Source organism: Daphnia pulicaria, chromosome 1 (genome assembly GCF_021234035.1).
Source record: "Daphnia pulicaria isolate SC F1-1A chromosome 1, SC_F0-13Bv2, whole genome shotgun sequence".
Classification (NCBI taxonomy): Eukaryota; Metazoa; Arthropoda; class Branchiopoda; order Diplostraca; family Daphniidae; genus Daphnia; species Daphnia pulicaria.
In genome coordinates this window covers 27,756,308-27,779,609 of record NC_060913.1, presented here as the reverse complement: position 1 = coordinate 27,779,609, position 23,302 = coordinate 27,756,308, and the positions used below count along the sequence as shown (strand labels likewise).

Sequence of the window (23,302 nt, the reverse complement as noted above, 5' to 3'; positions counted from 1 at the left end):
CCGTCTTGACCGTGAACAAGCGGATGGCGCTTTCGATTTTGTCAAAGATGTTGTCCAGCTCCCGTGGATTCCAGTAATGGTAAACGATTTCCGGCAGCCAGCCCCTCATCTGGAAAAACTCTCGACCTTGCCGGAAGTAAAACTTGTCGTCGGCCGCTTCCGTTTGCGGCTCCGGGATCAAATGGTTGGACATGACGCACTGGACGTATTGGTAGCGATCCTGGCAGAAACTGCAGGTGGTGTTGTGGGCCGTGTTGGCGGCGGAGCTGCTGCACCTGTGGACGAATCCCGACAACGCCCACGGCTCGATCGATTCCTCCAATAAAGTCGTGACTACAATCAGCCGTGATTTTGAAAGCGGCGGGTACATGTTGAGCCATTCCGCAACCGTTTTCGTGTCCCGTATGCCGTTGAGAAACATTTCGATGGGCGGTGGTGGTCGAAGAGCAGTCGGGCAAGGTGGAGTGGGCCGGCACGTTCCGCTAGGACAGGGCATGGCTTCCGGACAGGGTTCCCTTGGAGGAGCTGGTGTCGTGAAACAAGGAGGCGTCGATGATGGAATACAAGGCCGTTGTTTGCATGTGACGACTGGGCAAGATGCTGCCACCAAAGTCGGACAAGAAGTTTTACCAGCAAGAGCGTCGAGCTGGTTAGAAGCGATTTGGGCCATTTCCTTGACAGCTGCGATGACGTTTCCATTAGATCCGGAATGATTATTAGTGCGCCAGCCGTAAACCGCATAAACCGTTCCGCCCGAAATGGTCACCAGGGCGACATAGACCAGCAGGACAAACAATCCAATTGCCAATTTGCTCACTTCCGCTTCTGTCCCGTCATCATCAATGGAAGGCGTTTGCTGGGATGGGGCCTTATTGAAATTCGCCTTATTGTTCATTTTCAATAGAGTTGCAGTAGAGGTATACGTGTGAGTGTATACGAGAGAGCTTATATAGACTTGGGTGATGGAGGACAGGGTTGGCAAGGGGTCTCGGTCGTCTGACGTCAACGTTTTCTATATTTGATTGAAAATTTAATCAAATAAGTGCAAGTAAATACTTTTGTTCACATTTTTACCCATAAAGTTCGATCAATAATAATGGTATTAACCAGTCAGTTATTGATTTACGACCTACTTTCCGTTGTAAGGACTCGCTGAGATTATGGCCTATCAGGTTTCGCCGTATTCTGCAACAGAGTATTCCAGAACTGCATACGGTTTTTTGCGTTATTAGTTCGTTTGATTCTAAATATAGGCCTGCTAAAAACAATTGGCTAATGTTTCTGCATGGCTTCACTTTGGAAACGCACCAAAACTATGTACGTATAGTATCTAAATCATCAATCCAGGAACAATGAAATTGGATCTTCTTTTCTTCCTAAAATTCAAAACGGCTCTGTGTTTCAATCATTTATTTATTTGGTGATTAATTTTATTTAACTTAACAGTATACGTGTTTAAACGTTCTTTTTCAGTACAAGTTATGTCGCAACTTTGATTAGAATTGCATGATATTTCCTAATTAGGTTTGTCTAGGGGATCGGTAGTGTAAGGTCTGCCAAAGTCGTAACATTTGGTGACGCAGACTTCAATCAATTCGAATGAATTCATCAACTCGTCAATTCCCCATTGACCTAGAAGAATCATACTAGTAATAGGAATCATAGCACATTATGTATCTTTTGACAAAGCGATTGTGACTGATGTTTTCACTTCCCGTCAACTGCACCAAACACATTTATTAATCTCCTCATAGGTGCCAAATCAAGTTTTAACAGTGCTTGACGAAAAAGCAGTCAATGTTCTTTTATTCTGTGATTGTCTCAATTTGAGTGTGAATTTATTTAGACGGGAAATACTATTGCGCTGTATTTTTTTGTTCTACCCGAGTCCAGATAATACAAGCAAATATAAGCAACGAGTTCTTACAAAACCCACCAGGTTTTTTTTTTGTGCGGGAAATTTTTTTTTTTTTTTAAAAGGTGCGCTCATTATTCAAATATTTATGTCCGGGTTGTCACTTTTTATAGAAACGACGAAATCTGATTTTATGTAATGTTGTCGTCGTCAAAATTCTGCCAACATGCAAACGACGACAGAGGAAATTTTCAGCGATGTTTGACATCGACTGCATGATACTTCAGTCCAGTTTCAGTCACAATAATAATTATAAATAAATGTATAAATAAATGATTATAATTCATAAAAAAGCTGTTAATGTTCTTTTATTTGTTAATTCGTCTCTAATTTGAACTTGAATACAAACGGGAAATAATAACGCTGTATTTTAATGTGTCTGCCAGATGTCTACAGAGCGGATTATTAAAGGTTCGCACAAAATCCACCAGGTTCCTTTCTATGAGGGAGAATTTTATTTTGGAAAAGACGCGCTCGTTATTTAAACATTTGAAGTAGTGACGTTTGTGATTGCTTTACGGGCCACTTTGTCATTTTTCAGAGAAACGATGACATTTAACTTTAGAAATAAAATCTTATTCTGTTGCTGTCGTGACATGCTATAGAACCAAACTACCAACATGAGGGGGACGGAGCACTCTTTGAATTTCTAAATGTAGACTGCAAGTGTCATCATTTAAAAAAATTGACCACAAATTGAGCTGAAATAAAAGACACTGTTGTCGATGATCTACTCAACAAAATGTTTCTTCTGACGCAATTGGGTTTCATTTTAAAATAAAAGTCAAATGTAGTTGCGAAGTCTAAGTCAGTATACGATTGGTGAGTATGTAAGTACTCTACACACCTCTCTCTGATTTGCATGTACGAAAACTAAAGCTTTATCCTACTGGCGCATTAATAACCAAAAGCGGAAGATAATTGCAACTGCAGCAGAAAATGATTGTTAAACATTTTTTAAAATTATTTTGTAATTTATTTTCAAGCGAAGATGTCGAAACTTATTTCTCGCCTAGCATTCGTCATTGTAGTAAACTGTTATCTGGGCTTAGCTGCCACTGCTGATTCTTCTCCGAGTTTGATCGCTAACAAGAACTTTGGCCAATTGAACGGTGCACATCTCAAATTCGCAGTCGCTCACGTAAATGAACGAAGTTTTTTTTTAATATTCTATTTCTATACAATTGCATTCTGATAAACTATAGCCTTATATATGATTTTTCAATCGGCCAAATATTTCAAAAAAATACTAATATTAATTTAACACAAATAAAGGCTCCGCCTTCAAACGTGTTGACCAAGGGACCCGACGGAAACTACACTCACACTGGAATCAGCACATTACTTATCGACTGGCTTTCAAAGAAACTCAATTTCAAGTAGGTTTTATTATTTATTGGACGTAATTATATTTTTTTGAAGATGATAGGTATTATTAATGTTATTGATCATTAGGTACACTTATTTTTACATACCCAACAACACGCTGGAAGTTATTAAATACGGCAACGTGAGCGAGTTTGTCATCCTTTTCAGACTTCTTTCCAATAAGGTGAACAAAAAATTAAAATAAATATGCTAAACTTTTGTTTTTAAATGAAAATTCATTTAAAATGTTAATGTGCGATGCCAGGAAGTTGATGGATTAGCTGTCCCTGCCATTGCCACCACACAGAGGGAAAAAACCGTGGATTTCGCATACTTCGTATGGACAGATCCTCACGCCATTGTGGTACCTCGACGAGGAGAAGAGCCTCGGCTCCTTGCCTTCACTCGACCATTTCAAAAACCAGTATAAACGTATTCTTTTCAATATTAATAAATTGTCGTTCACCTTATTCCAAGTGGGTCTGAAAATGCTGCCAAGCATAATAACAAATCCGAACAAATAGGCCTACAGTTTCTTGAATTAATTTTAATTTTATTTTATTGCTAGGTGTGGTTATGCATCTTGTTTGCCATGTTGGTGGTGGTGTGCTTGATGACTATCTTATCAACAATCCAATCTCGATTCTTTTCAAACAAATCTTCTAATAAAACGAATGAATCGAGACATTCCATTTTGCAAACTGCCAGTATTAACGCGATATATACGTCATCAACATTATCACGAACCAAGGCAATGAATCTCCTATACGTAACTATGCACTTACATGAACAAGAAGAAAATAAAACTTCATTTTTTATTTTACAAATTTAAAATAAGTTTCTATAATTCTATAATTGCATATTTTTACTTCTTTTTCTCATTTTTACGGAATAGAAGGCAGTGTTCCGGGTTCTCGCTTAAGTTTCCGGATTCTTATGGGTGCATGGTTATTGGCAGCCATGGTCTTGGTGAACTGTTATTCCGGCACTGTCGTCTCCTATCTGACCGCGCCCATTATGATGCCATCGATCAATACGTTGGACGATTTAGCAGCCAGCGAAGATGTTGGCATACTTATGGTTGATAACAACGTAATGGGGCAACAAATAATGGTATTGAGATATCCGATAAAATAATATCTCTCTATTTAGTCGGTTTCTATAATGTTCAATTTAAATTTATTTTCCAGGACGCTAAATCCGGGCCATTAAAGATACTGGGTGACCAAGTTCGTCGCAATCCCAGTCGCCTATTGAAAAACATGTTGCAAGTAGAAACTCTTTTAGAAACTGGACATTACGCATTACCTTTTGCAAGTTACCTTATTTTTTACGTATACTTCTTTAGTTAAAAAAAACCGCTGGTAATGTGTCTTGTCTCTGATTTCAGTTTCAAACTTTTTGCGACGATTTTGTTGCCAATAATTTCAAGAAGGAAGGCAATTGTCGTTTCAAAACAACCGACTCAATAACCAGTTCCGCATTCTTTTCTTTGCTCTTGCAGAAAAACAGCAAATTCACTTCAGAATTTTATTTGGCGTACGTTATACCTTACTATACAATCTTAGGCCTACTGTAAAATCGCATTTCCGTTTGAAAAAATGAATCTGTGTTTTGTCGGTGTTTTATAGTCAGATGAAGGCTTGGGAGATGGGACTCCCTCCGTATTGGATGAAAATTAACATCCAACAGGCGCCGAAGTGTTTCAAGAAAAAGCGACCGGAAGCTGCCAAAAAGATGCCAATCAGAATGGACGATTTATTCGGCGCATTTCTTATTTTGGGCGTCGGACTCGGACTGGCAACAATTGCTTTTTTCATGGAAAATGTCATTCTCTTTAACCAAAAACGTTTATTGACAACTTAAAAAACGACCGCAATTTGGTCCCTAAGTAGTATTTGACTTTTATGTAGTTTTCCTTTTAACTCTGAATATTTCCTGTAGTATACATTTTAATGGGTTTCAGAGGGCACTTACTGTATAGTAATATCTGTTACAAGCACTCTGCGATGGATTATTTTAGCTTGATTTGATTAATTAAAGGGGATCAGTAGTGAATGGTCTGCCAAAGTCGTAACATTAGGTGACGCAGACTTCAATCAATTCGAATGAATCAATCAACTCGTCATTTCCCCATTGACCTAGAAGAATCATACAGTTGATAGGGATCATAGCACATTATGTATCTTTTGACAAAGCGAATGTGACTGATGTTTTCACTTCCCGTCAACTGCACCAAACACATTAATTAATCCCCTTATATGTGCAAAATCATGTTTTAATTGCGCTTTAATAAAAAGCAGTTAATGTTCTTTTATTCTGTGATCGTCTGTCTCAATTTAAATCTAAATTTATTTAGAAAAGGGACATACAAACGCTGTATTTGGGTGATCGACCAGATACAAGCAACGAATTGGTGGTTCTTACAAAACCCACCAGGTTTTCATTTCATGCGGGAAATTTTTCTTTTGAAAGGGCGCGCTATACTTATTCTTTAAACATTTACAGTATATGTCACGTTGTCATTTTTTTGAAACAAACAACGAAATATGGATTAAAATGTTTTCAGACATAATGCCCTAAATGACTAGATGTCAATATTTCTGTCAATTTCTTATTCTGCCAATGCACAGGCAACGGAGCGCATCGGAGCGCATTTTGAGTTGCCAATATTGCCTGGCATTTCAGTCAGCACAAAATGCTCAACTTGAATGGCTTGAAAATATTTTATTTGCTGCCAACCAACATCATGATAAATTATTGCTATATAGGTTCCGCATTACAATTTTAGGCTGTACACGACAACCGCACCCAATAATAACATTTTTGACAGGGTTTCTTTTCTCTTGACTTGAGGGTTTTGTTTTTAAAATGAAGAAGAAACAATCAGTCTGAACCAGTGACTCTGCAGGCCTATATAAAGTTGCTAACGTAGCAAAACTGCTCCACACTAAAACTTAACGTTCTGATTTCTTGTTGCTTAATTGCACGCAAAGGTAAATTTCAAGTTTCAAGCTGATCGGAACTCGATTGTTTTAGCAGCAAGCATTAATGAAAGTATATTATTTTTTGAATTTGAATCCCATGAACAGATGATGCTGGAACTCATTTCTCGTCTAGCATTTATCATCACAGTAAATTGCTGTGTGCTGGGTGTAGCTGCTACCGCATTTTCTTCTCCAGCTTTGAGCGCTGGAAAAAACTATGACCGACTGAACGGTGCTCATTTGAAATTCGCAGTCGCACACGTAAATATTTGTCGTCATTTCTATTTTACTGCAATGGCTAAACAATATGTAGTCCGTATTTTTATCGATCGATTGAATATTTTTGAAGTACCGGTAATAAAATTTGGTTAATATTAACAAAAGGTTCCACCTTCAAACGTGTTAACCAAAGGGCCCGACGGAAGCTACACCCACACTGGAAGTAGCGCATTATTTATCGACTGGCTGGCAAGGAAACTGAATTTCACGTAAGTTTTTAGTATTTTCGTGCCATTATATATAAGATTTTTATGATGCATATGATTATTTACAGGTTCACTTATTTATACGTCCCCAACAATACGTTAGGAGCTAAATATGAGAACATGAGCGAGATTGCCATCCTTTTAAGTCTTCTTAACAATAAGGTAAAAAAAAAACAATGTTAATTATTATGTATAGATTAAGAATAAAAACTTCTTAATTTAAAAAAAACGGCTTTTATTATGATATTAGGAAGTCGATGGATCAGCTGTACCTGCGATTGCCACACCCCAGAGGAAAAAAATTTATGATTTTGCGTATTTCATGGTGTCGGACCCTCACGCCATTGTGGTACCTCGACGAGGAGAAGAGCCTCGGCTTCTTGCCTTCATTCGACCATTTCAACAACCAGTAGTCTATTACTATATATACCACATTGGTTTTATTGTTGCAATCCTCATAATGCTGCGACGCTAGACATCGCGATTCATCCAGTTAATTGAATAAGTTTCATTGATTTTATATAATTCTATAGGTGTGGTTATGCATCTTGTTTGCCATGTTGGTAGTGGTGTGCTTCATGACTCTCTTATCAACAATTCACTCTCGATCCTTAAAATCAAACCAATCCTCTCAAACCAGTGAATTGACACATCATCCCATTTGGCAAACTGCCATTTTTTACGCGATATACGTCATCAACATAATCACGAACCAAGGTATAGCCTAATTCGCAACTAATATCCGCTAATATCGATAAAAGTAAAGAACACGGCCAGCTTCGATTGCTGCATCATTTTGTAATTTTGTTGTTTCCACGGAATATAGGCGAAAGCGTACCGGGTTCTCGCCTCAGTTTCCGGATTCTGATGGGTGCCTGGTTATTGGCAGCCATGGTTCTGGTGAACAGCTATTCCGGCACTGTCGTTTCCCATTTAACCGCGCCCAGGATAATGCCATCGATCAACACGTTAGACGATTTAGCAACCAGCGAAAACACCGGCGTCATTGTCATTGATAACACTTTATTCACGCAGGATATAATGGTAATTATATAAGATCTTAAAGAAAATATGTTCACTTCATTTCTAGAACAATTTTGTTGTGTAATTTATTTTTATATAGGAAGCTCAATCGGGGACATTGAAGATTCTGGGTGACCAAGTTCGTCGCCATCCCGATCGCCTATTAAACAACATAGCAAAAGGAATGACTCTTTTGGAAACGGGACATTACGCATTACCTTTCGTAAGTCAGCACGTTATTTATAAAATTTTTAATTCGATAAAGGGTTGGTGCTGTTAATAACAGATAACAAGTAACCGCAAGTAACATAGTCTATTATTGCGACTTGCCTTTTATTTCAGTTGCAAACATTTTGCGACGATTTTGTTGCCAAACATTTCAAGAAGGAGGGCAATTGTCGTTTCAAAACATCCGATCCAATAACCAGTTCCGGATTGTTTTCTTTGGCCTTGCAGAAAAACAGCAAATTCACTTCAGAATTTTATTTGGCGTAATACGTTAATACCTTACCGGTACAGTATTTTTGTAAATGACATTCACGTGTTTTCTTTGTGCTTTTATAGTCAGATAAAAGCTTGGGAGATGGGACTTCCTCCGTATTGGATGAAAATTAACATCCAGCAGGCGCCCAAGTGTTTCACGAAAAAGCGACCGGAAACTGCCAAAAAGATGCCAATCAGAATGGACGATTTATTCGGCGCATTTCTTATTTTGGGCGTCGGACTTGGACTGGCAACAATGGCTTTTTTCATGGAAATAATCATTTCCTATTACCAACGAATGGCGTTGGCATTTCGTAACGGTTAAAATTAGTTTACAGACTGTAGGTCTACTCTATTCAATTCGTATTTGATTATTTGCACTATATTTGAATGAAATATTAAGTTATAGGTTATTCAAAATCCTCTCATCCTTCTTTCCTTCTGTTTTTGATGTTCTGTGTTCTTTAATTTATTTGTTAAAAGGGGATCAGTAGTGTATGGTCTGCCAAAGTCGTAACTTGGTGACGCAGACTTCAATCAATTCGAATCAATCAATCAACTCGTCATTTCCCCATTGACCTAGAAGAATCATATCTGATAGTCCTAGCACAAGAGGTTTATATAACTCTTTTGAAGTAAAGGTGACTAGTGTTTTAGCTACTCTTCAATTGGTGAAGAAAAATGTACCTTACTCTGTAACCCTCTAGTGTAGTGTTCGAAAGGAACTTGACGTCTTACTAATAAATGTTCTTGAAAAATTAGTTTAGCTTCTCAACGCTTCTCCATTCCAAATTATTTATTGTTGTATCCCAAATGCGATGTTCTTTGTAGTTGTTAAAAATACACAAATCGGTTTTCCCTTTGCTCTGCGCTATTGTCTGTGATTTTGAAAGTACGCGGGATTTCTTTCTCTTTCTGTGCGACTGTGGCGTTCTTCACTAAAATATTACCTTGCTTATTTTCAATTACTCTTATATATACACTGATCGACATCGACACAAGCGCTGAAATCCCGGGAAGAAGTCGTCGATTCCTTGACGTCGTCTCTTGGATCGCAACGTTTTGAGTATAAGCTGCCATCAGAACTATTGTGTGCTCTGTGTGAATCCGCTTGTTGTTGTGACCAAAAGAATAATACAGCACCATGTCGTTAGCAGAAAACTGGTGTCAAACTAAATTCACAATTTATATCTATTGCAAATCTCGAGTGGCGAATTCATTTTCCGTTTCAAAAAACGATTCCAAGTTGGTTCTCAATTGAATCGGCTCGTTTCTCGGCGAAAGAAGCTCGTTCGATTTTATGGTACATCACCTTTCGCGGTGAAAAAAGTGAAAATCCAACTTCTCAAGTAGTTTTCCAACTAAAAAGAGGTGGACGTGGAATAACTATTAACACCGAGGCATGTGCTTACATTGCAAAGTTAGCAATTATTAACAAAAGAAACGAAAAGATTTTTACCACGTTTGAAAATGATCGCTGTGCGTTCGACTTAGAAGATCCGCTCAATAAGGACGTTATCTATGGAACGCCATAGGGACAAAAAATTAACTGCTCCAAAGTAAGCATTAATTTAGGGCTCTCCAAAAATAAGTGCTCAAAATTTAGTGCTCTCTCGCATCCGCCCTCTAGCGGGCGGTTCAAAATATTTTGTTTCTCCGCCTGCTTGTGAGAGAGGAGTTAGAAGCTATCGCTTAAAATCCAATATTTAGCTTAACTATGGGTTTTCTAAATTCGAATGCTTGCCCTTTTTCTTGCCTCATCACCTTTGCCAACCCGGCAACCCCCACTTATGTCTTCCAAGAATCCTGAAATCCGTCATCCATCCATTCCGGATTCCGGCGATGCCGAACATCGGAACATGCCAGGACTAATATTGTTACTTCTGCTGGGGAAGAAGAAAAAGTATCAACGAAGTCTTAGATTTCATTAAATGCACTTAGATTTCATTAAAACATATCTCAATATCGATAGTGCCAACATATACACTACCCTAACTGCCCCGTTCTCCCCTACTTCTACAAAGATGGAATCATAAAAAGACACGATAAAAATCACAGGACAGAAAGAGTGGTGGCGGAGATGATGGGGCAAGACGCTGATCGACGCTGATGTATTCGAAAATTAGATTTTAATCGATATTCAATTGTCAATATTTTCATTGATAGCGAAATATTTTGAACCGCCCGCTAGAGGGCGGATGCGAGAGAGCACTAAATTTTGAGCACTTATTTTTGGAGAGCCCTAAATTAATGCTTACTTTGGAGCAGTTAATTTTTTGTCCCTATGGCGTTCCATAGTTATCATCAACGACAATCTCAACGTTTTCTGTGAAATCAGTCAAATTCACAAAGAAACTATGTCAGCAAATGCGGGGAATACTAAACGCGCAAATGTTCTAAATCCGTTCAGTGGTGGTGGTAATGTTCTCCAGAGTCATCTCGAAACTCTTTTTGAAACTGTGATGTTGAGCGACGTCAATTTTGACGTGAACGGTCGTGAATTCAAAGCCCACAAGGCCATTTGGCATCAAGAAGTGAGGTGTTGATCTGGACGTTTTCCAACAGCTCCTCCGCTTCATTTACACCGGCCGCTTGTCTCCAGCAACGTTGGATGCGATGGCGAGTGAACTGCTTGCCGCAGCCGATAAATATCTGCTGGATCAACTCAAAAGCGAGTGCGAAAATCATTTGATGTTTCAAATGTCCTCCATCAATTGCTTGGCTGTGCTTTTGCTCCAAGATGAAAATCATCCAGCGTATCGACTGCGGAAGGAAGCAGCAGAGTTTTTCCGGCATCACCCAGACAAAGTGATGGCGACCAGCAAATGGAAAGAGCTCGGGAAAGAGGCGAAACAGGAGAATCCAATCCCGTTTTGCTGTGTGACATCCAGGAATTTGTGTATACTCCACTTCGATAAGCAATTATGTCCTCCGCATGTTTAACTTTAAATGAAATTAAAAGTGCGTGAGGCAAAAAAACATTCTGTGACAAAATTCTTAATAAAATTAATCTATTCGACTCATCAGAGAACAGAGAAAAGCGTATGGGTTTTATTTATTCTATCCCTTTAGTTAATTTATAAATTTACTTTAGTTAATCTCGTTTGATTGGAAAACCGTCATTGTGCCTTAGGTCTAGGATTTCATCCTCGATAAAATAGTTTTCGAACATATTTTGATTAAAAACGGGATCGGTAGTGTATGGTCTGCCAAAGTCGTAACATTTGGTGACGCAGACTTCAATCAATTCGAATGAATCAATCAACTCGTCATTTCCCTATTGACCTAGAAGAATCATTCACTTTGATAAGGTAACACAGCAGTTTATGTAGCTTTCTTTGAACTTACCTTAACTAGTGTTTTAGCTAGCCTTTAATTTAATTATACACATTTATATTGCTCCTCAACTGAGAAAAATCATGTTTAAATTGTACTCAATGAAATAGAGATGATTGTTCTTTAGTATGAATATCGTCTCAAAAGAATGAATTTTTTATTTACACGTGAAATAGTACCGTTGTATTTCTTTGCTTCTACCAGATGTGGACAGCGGTTTAGTGATTCTTACCAAGTCCGCCAGATTCCTTTCTATGCGGGAGATTTTTCCTTAGAAAAGACGCGCGCCCGTTATTTAAACATTTAGGTTATACGCTGTTGTCAGCACTTTTAACAGAATCGAGATATTTGATTTTAGATATATATTGATTTCTTTGTCGAAAATTCTACTAAAATGTAGGCGACTGAACGCTTTTTGAGTTTCCGACATCGACTCCATGACGCGCGTACTTTCTTTTACAACATAACTAATAATTAAACGGCTTGATAGCATTTCAGCTTTTGTTTGACGAGTATGACCTTTTCAAAATAAATATTACAGAGTTAAGTTATATACAGTAGACACGACTATCATCGATGCCCTATTCCGAAAAGCTTTCTTTTCTTCTTGACGCTGCGGGTTTTTATTTTTTAAATGAAAGTCAAATGTAGTAGCGAATTCTACACCAGTGACTTCGTATAAGTAAAAATTTTCTTTTACCAACGAATTGTATTGGTAATTTAAAACAACCACATTTTGGTCGGCAAGCAGTATTTAACTAACTTAGTGTAGTTTTCTTCTGAAATATGCGCACTATTTCACTTAGCATAATGCTGTTTGCGGCTGTTTGTGTGTTGCAAAAATCACTTATGCCTACTTTAATATCTGATAGTTGGACTGTGTTTTGGATTTTTCCGCTGATTTGATTAAACGGTAGTGTGTGGTCTGCCAACGTCAAAACGTTTCATAAAGCAAACTTAGCTCAATTCTATTTAAAAATCAACTCGTCATTTCCCCATCGGTTAGCGCGAATAGAATGATTTTTACATGCTATATTTGCGTAGTAACAGTGCTGAACTTTGCTTTACCTCAACCTGATTTTTAAATACACGCGAGCTATAAAAAAAAGTACTCGTTAATCAGTTAGGCATCTGGAATGGAATGATTTTGTTACGTCGTTAGAAACAAAGAAATAGTATTCATGAAACGCTGGAGCCAAAGCTGTTGAAGATCCGGATGTTAAAATTAAAACCCGTACATATGCCTGGCTAGCTCAGTCGGTAGAGCATGAGACTCTTAATCTCAGGGTCGTGGGTTCGAGCCCCACGTTGGGCGAATATTTTTAATTTTGTATGATTTATATAATTTTTGTGCAACAAAATTATTAATACGGATTATTCCCATGATTCCCCTAGACCCAGATGTCGACTAACTAACTGATAAATATGCAGATTAATTTTTTTCCTTTTTCTATTAATTTAATTTAATTGAAAACATTAAAAACAAGCAAGTTTTTTGTGTTAACTGTTTTTAAGTTAACTTTTAACTGAATTGCAGTAAAATGTAAAAAAATTATTTACAACTCAACTGCTTGTCAAAGTTTAAGTAATAAAAAATTAATCATTTTCATACAGCCCGGTTAGCTCAGTTGGTAGAGCGCGGGACTTTTAATCCTGAGGTCAAGGGTTCAAGTCCCTTATCGGGCGACCTTTTTTTCTGATTTATTTGCAAAAAAATTGGCAATGGAATGAGTATATTTGAATTCTAAGTTATCGTAAAAAATTACTTTCTTTTTCGGATTTGAAATTGAAAAGTTTGAAAAACACTTGGTTGAAGCAAAGAGAGGGAATCCGGAATCGTCATCATGAGCCGTCTAGCGGACGGTCAAAAAAACGTTTTTTTTATTATATAGATGTTATACCATTGAAAAAGTAGTAGTCGAGCAAAAAATCGTGTGCAGTTTACGCCGATGCGCACCACAGCGGCCGATAGCAGAACCTAGATTGTTATTACGCTTGACAACCTGTACAGTCAAGATCCTTTGTTCGACAAAAAGGCCTTGTTCGGCTGTTGTCGAACAAAGGATCTTGACTGTACAGGTTGTCAAGCGTAATAACAATCTAGGTTCTGCTATCGGCCGCTGTGGTGCGCATCGGCGTAAACTGCGCACGACTTTTTGGCATGTCTACTACTTTTTCATTGGTATAACATCTATATAGATTATTTTCAAGAAACTTTTCGATAAACTTTAATTTTTTAAGTATTTTTTTACTTTGAATTTTAAATTAGTTGACCGTGATGTTGGAATGTTGACCATTTAAATAAAAATGGAATGAAACTATGGAATACTGACATCTATTCACTATTCTTTTAATGTTCAGTTGTATCTAAATAAGGCTTGTTAGCTCAGTTGGTCAGAGCGCCGTGCTAATAACGCGGAGGTCATGAGTTCGATCCTCTTACGAGCCATATAATTTTAATAGTATTTATAGTCAGCAGTGTAAAATAATAAATCTAGTTGGTGTCATCTACTTTGCTTTAATTACTGACGACAAGTTTTTGCACGATAAAAAGAGACGATTTACTGCAATGTTATTGATTTCTTTAAAAATGTTACTTAATATTATATATTAAATATGTAGACCCGTGGAAGTCAATCCAACAAAGCAATTCATTTTATTGTACAAAATTGAAAATTTATTAAAAATGATGAAATCAAGGAATTTATTAAAACTTGTGATATTTGTAAGTTGTTTTTTGTTGAACATCATATGTCAGGATGGCCGAGCGGTCTAAGGCGCTGCGTTCAGGTCGCAGTCCAGTTCTCTGGGCGTGGGTTCGAATCCCACTTCTGACAACTCCTTTTATTTAAAATTACAAATTTAAGTGTGTGGTTATTTCCATCGCTAACCAATAACAAACGCGGAATTCATCAGAATTCCAATTTCAGCGTATGGAAAAAATACAGGCCTAAAACCCGTTCGCTTCAAACCACGCTTTACCGTTCAAACATTATATTCAGAACAATTGGAAATAAAAATGAAAAGTTATGCTATGTCCATCGTTCATGCTGTTTGTATACGTGATGTACAGGTACATCAGGTACGTACTACATGAAACCAACAGGTTTATTGCATAGCACCAACATTATGGGTTTGTTGATCTGCTGACTCAACTTCATTTCTGTATACATTATGTCTTGATGCTTTGTTGTAATAGCCTACGTTTGAAACGGAAACAACAGTTATTGTGGAGTAGAATAGAATAATCACGTTTAATAGGACAATACTGTTCTTTGTTTCGACTCGAATGAGTTGAATAGCAATACAAAAACGCATAAACGCTTGTCGATTATTTGCAGTGCAAAAACCAATTGATGTTATATTGCCCTTGCCCAAAGACTTTCATATTTCCCATGTCGGCGATTGTGTGAGCGTCAGTGCGCAGTAAGACTTCGCTTCAAGGCCGACCTTCGTGAAACAAGTCAGCACTTTAATATAAAATATTTGCTATAGTGTTCGTTCTTTCTCTGCACGATACTGCGCAGCACAAACCAATTTCAGCTTATTTTTCAAGTTCACAAGCCTGAAACAGTTGAACAGCTGCTGCTATAGTAAATATAAACACAATGACGAAATGTTTCACATATTGCGCTTCGGGAAATCCAAAAATTCCTTTCGACTTCCGAAACACAATTTTAAAGCGAGTATACGTATAGATTTTCGAGATATAACAAAGATTATGATTGCATAGAACCGGTAAGACCACCGACCAAGACGGCAGCAAGACCGCAAAATTCGACCAAAGTGGATATAATTTATAATATACGACAGCTGCTGGAGGACTCGTGTAGCAGCCGCAGCAGCATGTGTATGTAACATCACAGTCACAGCAAGCTATTGAGCTGTAATTTTTCCAGAACGGTTATTGGGTACGAAGACCTTGTAATTGCAAATAGCACATATTTTTAAAATGGAGGAAGAACCTTTACGGTCTGCTACAATGCCCAGAAGAGAGCAGTTCATTTAGCTGCCGTTGCGGTCGAACCAGTTAATAATTCACGGAAGGGCGAACTTCCTTACTCGTGTATAAAAAGAGGGAGCAAATCGTCGAAACAGTATCATTCACGCCAAGCAACTACGTCCAACAACATCAGATCAAGATGAGCCGCCTTAGTTTGGTGAGTTAAATTCATTTTTAAAATTATAAGATGAACTATAAGTTTAATTCTGGATATAGTTCTTGTTAAGTTGTTATTATTATTGATTTTGTTTGCAGATGTTTGTTGGTTTTCTGGTGGTATTCGTGATGATTGTCTCGATGGTAGATGCCGAGGATCGTGAAAAACGAGCACCCATTTTGGGCCTTTTGCTCGCTAAAAAGCTTTTATTACACGGAGGGGGTAAATACAGCATCTATATCTGATAGAATTTTATTTGTATCATTTTTATCATTGTCATATTGATTATTTTACAATCCATAGGTCACCACCACCATAGCCATCATCATCATGGGCATGGTGGAGGTTTTGGTCACGGAGGAGGACATGGTCACGGTGGATATGGAGGTTATGGGTAATTATTAGTACCCCCCTTATTTAGATGTTTTAAGGATTTTAAGATTATTAAATACATGTTTTGTTATAATTATTTTTACATCAAGACATGGCGGCTACCACCACTGAATCACAATTAACGAACACCATCAGCATCCAGCCCTGAATTTTGCTCCGACAAGCTTCATTTGTTTTTTGTTTTTACTATTTAGCGTTACGGTATACGCATTTCAACTCAATTGTTACATGTTATCCAAAGTTGAAGGATGTTGAAGGACCTTTTCTTTGTTATCGGTGGCGTCTTGTATCGGTTTCCTATACAAAATACATGCAACTCCATGTTAACATTTCTTCCGAGTTGTTGAACTGATGTATCCTTAAGAATAACAATTGTTACGTAATACGATAGTGGATGAATGAGAAATAATTCACTTCCGAGTTGTCAGAGGATATTCCCAGCTGCTGCTTGGAGAATAAAGCAAACACTATGAATATATATCTGCGTGTTAAATAAATAACTGAACGTTACGCCTCTTTTCCAACCTGCAACTTTTGATGGTTGCCATCTAATTGGATCGATATCAGCGCTTCAGCCATTTCCGCTTGTATTGCCACGCCTTTATTAATGCTAGCCATCCCTATTATGATTTATTGGGAACCAGCATGCTCCCTACTATGGTACGCGCACCTGTAATTATTCGCACGCTCCTTGTACATTGACATATAGGCCGATGGGCTGACATAATCGATTGCTTTGTTTTCATGTTTCAAACCAAACAATGTGGGGACTCAGTTTAACTAATGACAGCATTGCAGGAACACAAGACCGGATGTGGTCAGTCATTCGTGCACAAATGACGCAAAAATCATTGCAAAAATCATTCTTACCGAGTCTGTTTTCTTCGTTTCCAAACGACGACACGATCCAGAATCACGAGTAAGAATTTATTTTAACCTATTGATTAAATTGTCATTAAATGCGTTGTTAACATTTTCAGTGCTGGTTTCCGACAAAGGCGCGACATTCATCATCGAAGACTAGCGTGGATGATTCACGACCACTCAAGCGATGATTTTCAGGCGTCATATACCATCAACGGAATTACATATCCATTTCCTTCATCTGTTGGGATTCATCCTCAGCCGTCGTGTTGGAGCGACATCGGCATCGCTGGCTTCCAGACGGTCTTGGACAGTCAAGCTCACTTGATCAGGTTTGGTTTTCAAATTTATTCCATTCCATTTGGTCACTTTGATCATGAACTAATAGATTTCCATTTTTTAAATTAATAGGAGGCTAATTTGGTTATTGGTATTGACGACCTGTTTCACCTTAATGCTGCTACAGACTCGCGACCGTTTAAATTACTACCTGGTTTGATTAGCATAACATAGCCTATCTTATACCTAAATTTTACTAATTTAGAATTTATTTTCATTTGCGCGTAGACTCGACCGGTTTCGACTACAGTGCGATTCATAAGAAATGATTCTCTAATGTTTCCATCCATCACACTCTGCCCTTATCGCGACACTTTGTAAGTCCTCTTGGATTATTCAATTATACCGGTACTATATAAAGGGTAATAAAATGGTAATAATGGGATATAATAATTTAGGACTAGAGACACGTCTCATTTAGACCTGGTTAAGCTCCAATCGCTCTACGAAGTTCATTTTCCAGATGGAAAACAATTTGGAGATCCCGTCGATGCCATGTACAAACTGGCCGACGTGTACGACGTAGTCACTTTGTGGAAGCTAGCCGGCTGGGAATTGGAAGACGACGTCACTAGCGTATAATATACTAAAGATATTTTTTCATTGACAATATATTTTTCCTTTTTTAACTGAGAATTGCTGTGTGTTATAAAGTGTTTGCAGGCGAGGGTCAATTGCACGGAAAACGGGAAAATAATGCGAATTTTCACGATTTTGGGTTACTGCCTCCATTTCCCCGGACTGCCGGTGACAGTCAGTGGCCAATTTTATGGTTTCAACATCAAATTGTGTAAAAAAACAATTATGCGAATAATTCAAACGCTATATAGGTCCTGTTTCAAATTAAAATAAATATTACTATGTATAGGTAACAAGGGCAACACGACGGATGTGCAAAGATTTTACATAATGATCAGCGATCGGTACAGCACTCACGACATCCGCGCATTGACTCACGGCTTCTTTCTGGAACAGGGCTGGAACAAGGATGTCGCCGTTTCCCTCAAACACTTTCAAGCCGAGAGTAAATACCATGCACCTTGTTCTTCTGACGAGTCCAAAACAGTTTCACGTTGCATCAGCCGTTGTTTTCACGAAAAAATGATCAAGAAATCGGGATGTCGGTATTTTAAAAATAAAATGGAAATTGAGAGAATTATTTTCCAATTAAGTTTGTTTCTTATACGCCATCATAATATATAGAATGCCGTACATGAATTTACCGAATTTCACATCAGTCCCGTACTGTAACACTTCAGAGCAGTTGCTTTTTGCCGAAGACTTGCAGAAAGATTTATTGTGGGAAGGTAATGGATGGCATCCGGCTGCCTGTCAATGCGGATATTCCAGCACCTGTTCACAGTACCTTTACGAAACGAATGCTGATACCTTCGCCCGCCATGACGATTGCGCCCAGTACAAAGTATAAATCAAAACATTCTTATTTTGAAAAAAAGTACTTGACGATTTGTTTGTTCAGGTATATTTTACCGACATGACGTATGAAGAAACAAAAGAAGAATTTGCGTATGACATCATCTCGCTGCTTTGCGATATTGGTGGGACTATTGGTCTCCTCTTAGGGGCTTCAGGTTGAATTATTGAATGAATTATCAGCATTTCGAAAAATGATTTGGTTTTTCTATCTTATTTTATTGCAGTGCTGACTATGGTCCAGTTTGTCGACGCCTTATCACGCCAGATAGTCAAATGGCTGACGAAAGCACCCGGACTGGTGAAACGACAAAAATCCAGCATGTTTAACATTGTACAAACAGCATTAGAGAAACCACTCGAGCATTAGTTAAATTCCGAAAATAATCAAACACACTATTTGATTGCTATACAAGCCGTTATATGTATGCGTTTTTTTTTGTTACATCCTTTTATGTGCAAAATTAGGTCACTGGAGAATATAATAAACGATCCTGAAATAGTGTAGTAAATTCTGACTGGAATGGAATCAAATTAGTGATGTAGCGACGAGCGAATAAAAAGTAATAAGCAATAAAGGGCAGCAATCTATCTAAAAAGTGAGATATTAGCGCGAACCATATCCATTTTCTCGTACAGCTTGTAAAACTGCATACGTCAACATTAGACTAGAGATAATAATAAATAATGCGGACGTTGTGGCTCTGAAAAACAAAAATAAACATTAGTGCTTTCAGCGCCATCCTTGACAGAGGAAAAGAACTTTGTTCCTAAATTGGAAACATTTTTATGGTTGCGCACGATTGCCCATCAATATCGTTTATTATCTCGTATGACCTTATCCTTGGTATAATTATTGTTATGTGTAGGTACGTATGATAAATAATTAAGAAAGTCGCTAAGCAGATTTATATTGAATTTTGTTTACTCCGAATCGAAATTATCTTGGAAATTATTGATCACCACACATTTTATTGTTGGTGTACAAAATGAATGGTATACATTATGCGATTGAATATCGTGTTTCCTGGTCTGTCGCTATGAGGACCATAATAGCAGGTAGATAGCGTATAGCACGATTCCTAGGACAGCCAAGGTACCGATGGGAATCAGGGCGTACCATTCCCGCTGGTCACGCTCGGCTTGGTCTTCAGATTCTGTTGGGATTTTAATCAGATTACGACCGTATTCTTCATCGGACATTTTTCGGACAGGTTTGAGTACTCGATCGGAAATGAAATAGAGAATTTCAGAAATTATAAGGCAACACGCACCGCGAGTCTTATTTATAACTTGCTGTGCGGTGTTTTCCTTTCGCGAGGCCACTTTCGATGCTATTTATAGTTACCAGTCGAAAACTATATCTGCCATCCAAGATTTGAAAAATAATTTCGATTGGCATCATTTTCTCCCATTTAGTTCACACTAGGATTTTTTTTCTTTACTTTTTCCTCTTAAGAGAAAAACAAAATGATAGGACAATAAGTTCGGTCGTCCTGGTCGTCCTTATAGAAGCCGCAACATGGAGACGCGCATGGAGATGAATATGGCCTCATTTATAACTAGTTTTATAGCAAATGTATTCATTACACGTTAAGTAAGTTTGTTTAGTAAGATGATATGTATGTTTTCTGTATTTTTACTCAATTGCCCCAAGGCTTGTTAGCTCAGTTGGTTAGAGCGCCGTGCTAATAACGCGGAGGTCATGAGTTCGATCCTCTTACGAGCCAAACTTTTTTCAATTCTTTTATGCTTTTCACTAACAAGATTTCGACTGTCACAGGAACATTATGTTATTTATAATGTATGACATACTTGATGCGTTGCAAGGCTTGTTAGCTCAGTTGGTTAGAGCGCCGTGCTAATAACGCGGAGGTCATGAGTTCGATCCTCTTACGAGCCATCTTTTTCTTGTTTTAAAGTTGAGAAAAATTCTCCCGTTAAGGTTTTGAATTTATTATGCCATACCTTTCGTGATTAATACCTATTCCATACAACAGTGTTTATGTTAACACCGTTTTCTCTCGGTTTTATCAAATATTTCATCCTTCATTCACGCAAACAAAGATTGGCAGAGACAGAAAAACGCAGACTTTTTCCATCAATTTTATTCCTTGTTTATTTCCTACAGAATGATTTTCACATACGGCAATAGGCGAATATATTTGCCCAATTTATGGTCTACAAGGGACATGAATTATTGCCATAGTAAATTAGTCAAGACTACGATAATGTAATATGTCGCACCGTTCACCACCGTTCACCACTTACACTGTTTCGTCGCGGGATTGTAGGCACAGCGGACATTTTTAAGGTACCTTGAGGCACAACTTCCTCCATTGCGTCCAAAAAGATTGGCTTCTTGGTCCCCAGCAGAGTCTGCACCACCTCCGAAGATTGCCCATTCGCGTACGTCACTAATTTGCTTTGCCGTGGCTTTTTTATCATCCATAGAACCCGAGCAGGAGTACACCGCATTGTAGTTGCCCATACAATGAAAGTACCTTATAAGACACCATTAATTATGTACAAGCCATTTATGGAACCTTTTAATATTTCGAATTATGAAGGAATTGAAACAAACCTGTCACAATTTTTGCATTGCACCCGTTTCATTTCGTTGTATGCGTCCCACATTTTCCTGGCAGAGCATGAGTTAAATGCATGGGCCACTCCAGCTACGTAAATTCAGCGTAAATTTATTCAGAACTTATCAAGCTAAAAAAAATAGCTAGTAAATGGAAATGGATATATATACTTACTGAAGCAAACGCATATAAGAAACAAAGAAATAAGCGATCGACAATTCATTTCCACTTTTCCACCTTCGGCGATCGAAATGAAAGAATAATCTAAAAAATAAAAAAGTTACAGTTAGTAACATGCGTAAGTTGGAAATGACAAGTTATCTCTTATTACCGAATACAGTAATCTGAGAAATGGTGCTGAGTCTTCCTTTAGCAAGTTCCGTTCGCCAATGAACTGATAGCGCGATTATGTGCAGTGTCGTATTGTAGCCGGAGAAGACTCTTATATATCCCCGAAATGTTTATCTGCATCGTATGAAAGTCGTATAGTCTGCACTTTTTATTGACTCACAGCTACGCAATAAAAATGATTCATTTGGCAATATTTTTCCGTTGAAAAGTTACTATTTGAACAGCTGCTCAACAGCTGCTGCTCAAAACCGTTTGCACAACAGTGTCGCCGATTGGTTAATCTGAAATTCATATTTGTGGTTTGGTGCATATATTTTATTATTTAAGTGTTATAATTATTGCGTACCATGTGCTGATATTGCCATAAGCGATTGCAATGTGTGAGTAGGGAATGATTCATCGTTTATATGACCATTTTATGGCGGGTGAATAATGGATTATAAATTAATAAATTATATCCACTGCATGCAGTAGCGATTCCTGTGGCTCACATCATTTCTTAACACCTGAAAGAAACACTTTCCTCCCCAAATATTCAAATAAATGGCAGTCCATCAATGTCAAATTATTATTGTCGACAGCAACTGGATGATTCGAATTAACAAAACAAACATTTTGTTCACAATCGGGTTGGTCTGGTTGATCTTAATTGATTCAGTGCCACAGTCGTAGTAAATAATCTGAGTTTACCGTAGATCATATGTGATTAGGGCGTGTAATGTAGTCTAACGATTACAGGTTAGAATACACAAAGGTATTCATTATACAGCCGGAAATCGCCGTTGGCGCTAAGGTAAAGCCTCATCTGAGACAAGTCTGACAATCCAACTCGTGGCAAGCGTATAGAAGCCATTTATTCAAATTACCAATGGCGCAATACGTAAAATCCCTGAACTGTTGCTATGATGACTTCGAGGTATTGCGCCACGTCCACTCAAATAATAACAACCGGTTTGGATGGAGTGCCCTAGGAAAGTCTATCAAGTCTAGTTTACTTTTGATTATAGCTCGAGCACTATTATTATTTTTTCGCTATAAAAAGTAATATGTTTTTATAATTAAAGAGGTGGTGCTCTACAAGTGCGCGTCCCTTGTGGTACTTACTTTGTACAATAAAACATGAATGCTTCAAAATTGAACACCATTTTTCTGTTTTGTTACATTGTCAGATTTGTTTAAGCATTAGTAAAATTTACTTGCAGTTTTGGACGGTTTCGTTTCGATTTTGAAATCAAATTCTTGATTGAAGTCTGTAGGACCACATAATCATTAAACATGTTTTCTAATTTCGGGTAATCATTTTGTTTTTTACTTAAAAATTGGAAAAAAGTAACCATGTTCAATTCTCATCCATCAAATCTAGCTCACCCGACTCGAGATGGTAATGGTGGGTACATATTATTTGATTGCTTTCCGGATGGGCTGCTGACCCTTACGATAAATAGAAAACTCTTATTAAAACTTGGTGGTCAAACAACAAACAGTTTTTGAAATGGTATATGGGGGATTTGCGCCAACTTTTGAGAATTCTTCGAGCACTACAAAATTCAAGAATAAATTAGAAAACACAAAAAAT

At 37.8% G+C, this 23,302-nt stretch overlaps 4 protein-coding genes and 3 non-coding genes across 7 annotated transcripts; 6 read left to right on the top strand and 1 right to left on the bottom strand.

Moving 5' to 3' along the window:
• The first annotated feature begins 12,839 nt into the window (after positions 1-12,839).
• On the top strand, positions 12,840-12,912 carry Trnak-cuu. Its single transcript has one exon. It is a non-coding gene; the product is annotated as a tRNA-Lys (tRNA).
• A 298-nt stretch (positions 12,913-13,210) lies between these two features.
• Trnak-uuu lies at positions 13,211-13,283 on the top strand. The gene has a single exon. It is a non-coding gene; the product is annotated as a tRNA-Lys (tRNA).
• A 1,067-nt stretch (positions 13,284-14,350) lies between these two features.
• Trnal-cag lies at positions 14,351-14,434 on the top strand. Its single transcript has one exon. It is a non-coding gene; the product is annotated as a tRNA-Leu (tRNA).
• A 1,170-nt stretch (positions 14,435-15,604) lies between these two features.
• On the top strand, positions 15,605-16,477 carry LOC124320987 (holotricin-3-like). The gene is made up of 4 exons (XM_046783902.1): positions 15,605-15,757; positions 15,856-15,979; positions 16,061-16,151; positions 16,240-16,477. Exons 1-4 carry the CDS (start codon positions 15,740-15,742, stop codon positions 16,259-16,261), a joined length of 255 nt encoding a protein of 84 aa, XP_046639858.1. The 5' UTR covers positions 15,605-15,739; the 3' UTR covers positions 16,262-16,477.
• Positions 16,478-17,176: 699 nt separating this feature from the next.
• LOC124320985 (acid-sensing ion channel 1B-like) lies at positions 17,177-18,389 on the top strand. Its single transcript, XM_046783899.1, has 5 exons — positions 17,177-17,346; positions 17,426-17,507; positions 17,582-17,670; positions 17,752-17,929; positions 18,008-18,389. The coding sequence occupies exons 1-5, from the start codon at positions 17,180-17,182 to the stop codon at positions 18,203-18,205; spliced, it is 714 nt and encodes a 237-aa protein (XP_046639855.1). The 5' UTR covers positions 17,177-17,179; the 3' UTR covers positions 18,206-18,389.
• LOC124320888 (acid-sensing ion channel 1-like) lies at positions 18,263-19,222 on the top strand. The gene is made up of 4 exons (XM_046783795.1): positions 18,263-18,477; positions 18,557-18,776; positions 18,834-18,945; positions 19,015-19,222. Exons 1-4 carry the CDS (start codon positions 18,263-18,265, stop codon positions 19,155-19,157), a joined length of 690 nt encoding a protein of 229 aa, XP_046639751.1. The 3' UTR covers positions 19,158-19,222.
• A 1,666-nt stretch (positions 19,223-20,888) lies between these two features.
• LOC124320986 (serum amyloid A-5 protein-like) lies at positions 20,889-21,832 on the bottom strand. Its single transcript, XM_046783901.1, has 4 exons — positions 21,707-21,832; positions 21,550-21,639; positions 21,372-21,465; positions 20,889-21,291 (listed from the first exon to the last, which is right to left on the bottom strand). Exons 2-4 carry the CDS (start codon positions 21,596-21,598, stop codon positions 21,048-21,050), a joined length of 387 nt encoding a protein of 128 aa, XP_046639857.1. The 5' UTR covers positions 21,599-21,639; positions 21,707-21,832; the 3' UTR covers positions 20,889-21,047.
• Between the last annotated feature and the right edge of the window lie 1,470 nt (positions 21,833-23,302).

What these genes read in the sequence shown, in the direction of transcription:
- LOC124320987 (XM_046783902.1), top strand. An exon ending in GCTTTTATTACACGGAGGGG is followed by an intron (nt 15,980 to 16,060) that starts GTAAATACAGCA and finishes TACAATCCATAG; the next exon opens with GTCACCACCACCATAGCCAT. An exon ending in GGTGGATATGGAGGTTATGG is followed by an intron (nt 16,152 to 16,239) that starts GTAATTATTAGT and finishes TTTTACATCAAG; the next exon opens with ACATGGCGGCTACCACCACT.
- LOC124320986 (XM_046783901.1), bottom strand. Translation starts at nt 21,598, where the DNA reads ATGAATTGTCGATCGCTTATTTCTTTGTTTCTTATATGCGTTTGCTTC. An exon ending in TCTTATATGCGTTTGCTTCA is followed by an intron (nt 21,466 to 21,549) that starts GTAAGTATATAT and finishes GAATTTACGTAG; the next exon opens with CTGGAGTGGCCCATGCATTT. An exon ending in CAATGCAAAAATTGTGACAG is followed by an intron (nt 21,292 to 21,371) that starts GTTTGTTTCAAT and finishes GTGTCTTATAAG; the next exon opens with GTACTTTCATTGTATGGGCA.
- LOC124320888 (XM_046783795.1), top strand. Translation starts at nt 18,263, where the DNA reads ATGATCAGCGATCGGTACAGCACTCACGACATCCGCGCATTGACTCAC. An exon ending in ATCAAGAAATCGGGATGTCG is followed by an intron (nt 18,478 to 18,556) that starts GTATTTTAAAAA and finishes CATAATATATAG; the next exon opens with AATGCCGTACATGAATTTAC. An exon ending in ACGATTGCGCCCAGTACAAA is followed by an intron (nt 18,777 to 18,833) that starts GTATAAATCAAA and finishes TTGTTTGTTCAG; the next exon opens with GTATATTTTACCGACATGAC.
- LOC124320985 (XM_046783899.1), top strand. Translation starts at nt 17,180, where the DNA reads ATGATTCACGACCACTCAAGCGATGATTTTCAGGCGTCATATACCATC. An exon ending in AGTCAAGCTCACTTGATCAG is followed by an intron (nt 17,347 to 17,425) that starts GTTTGGTTTTCA and finishes TTAAATTAATAG; the next exon opens with GAGGCTAATTTGGTTATTGG. An exon ending in TGCCCTTATCGCGACACTTT is followed by an intron (nt 17,671 to 17,751) that starts GTAAGTCCTCTT and finishes ATAATAATTTAG; the next exon opens with GACTAGAGACACGTCTCATT.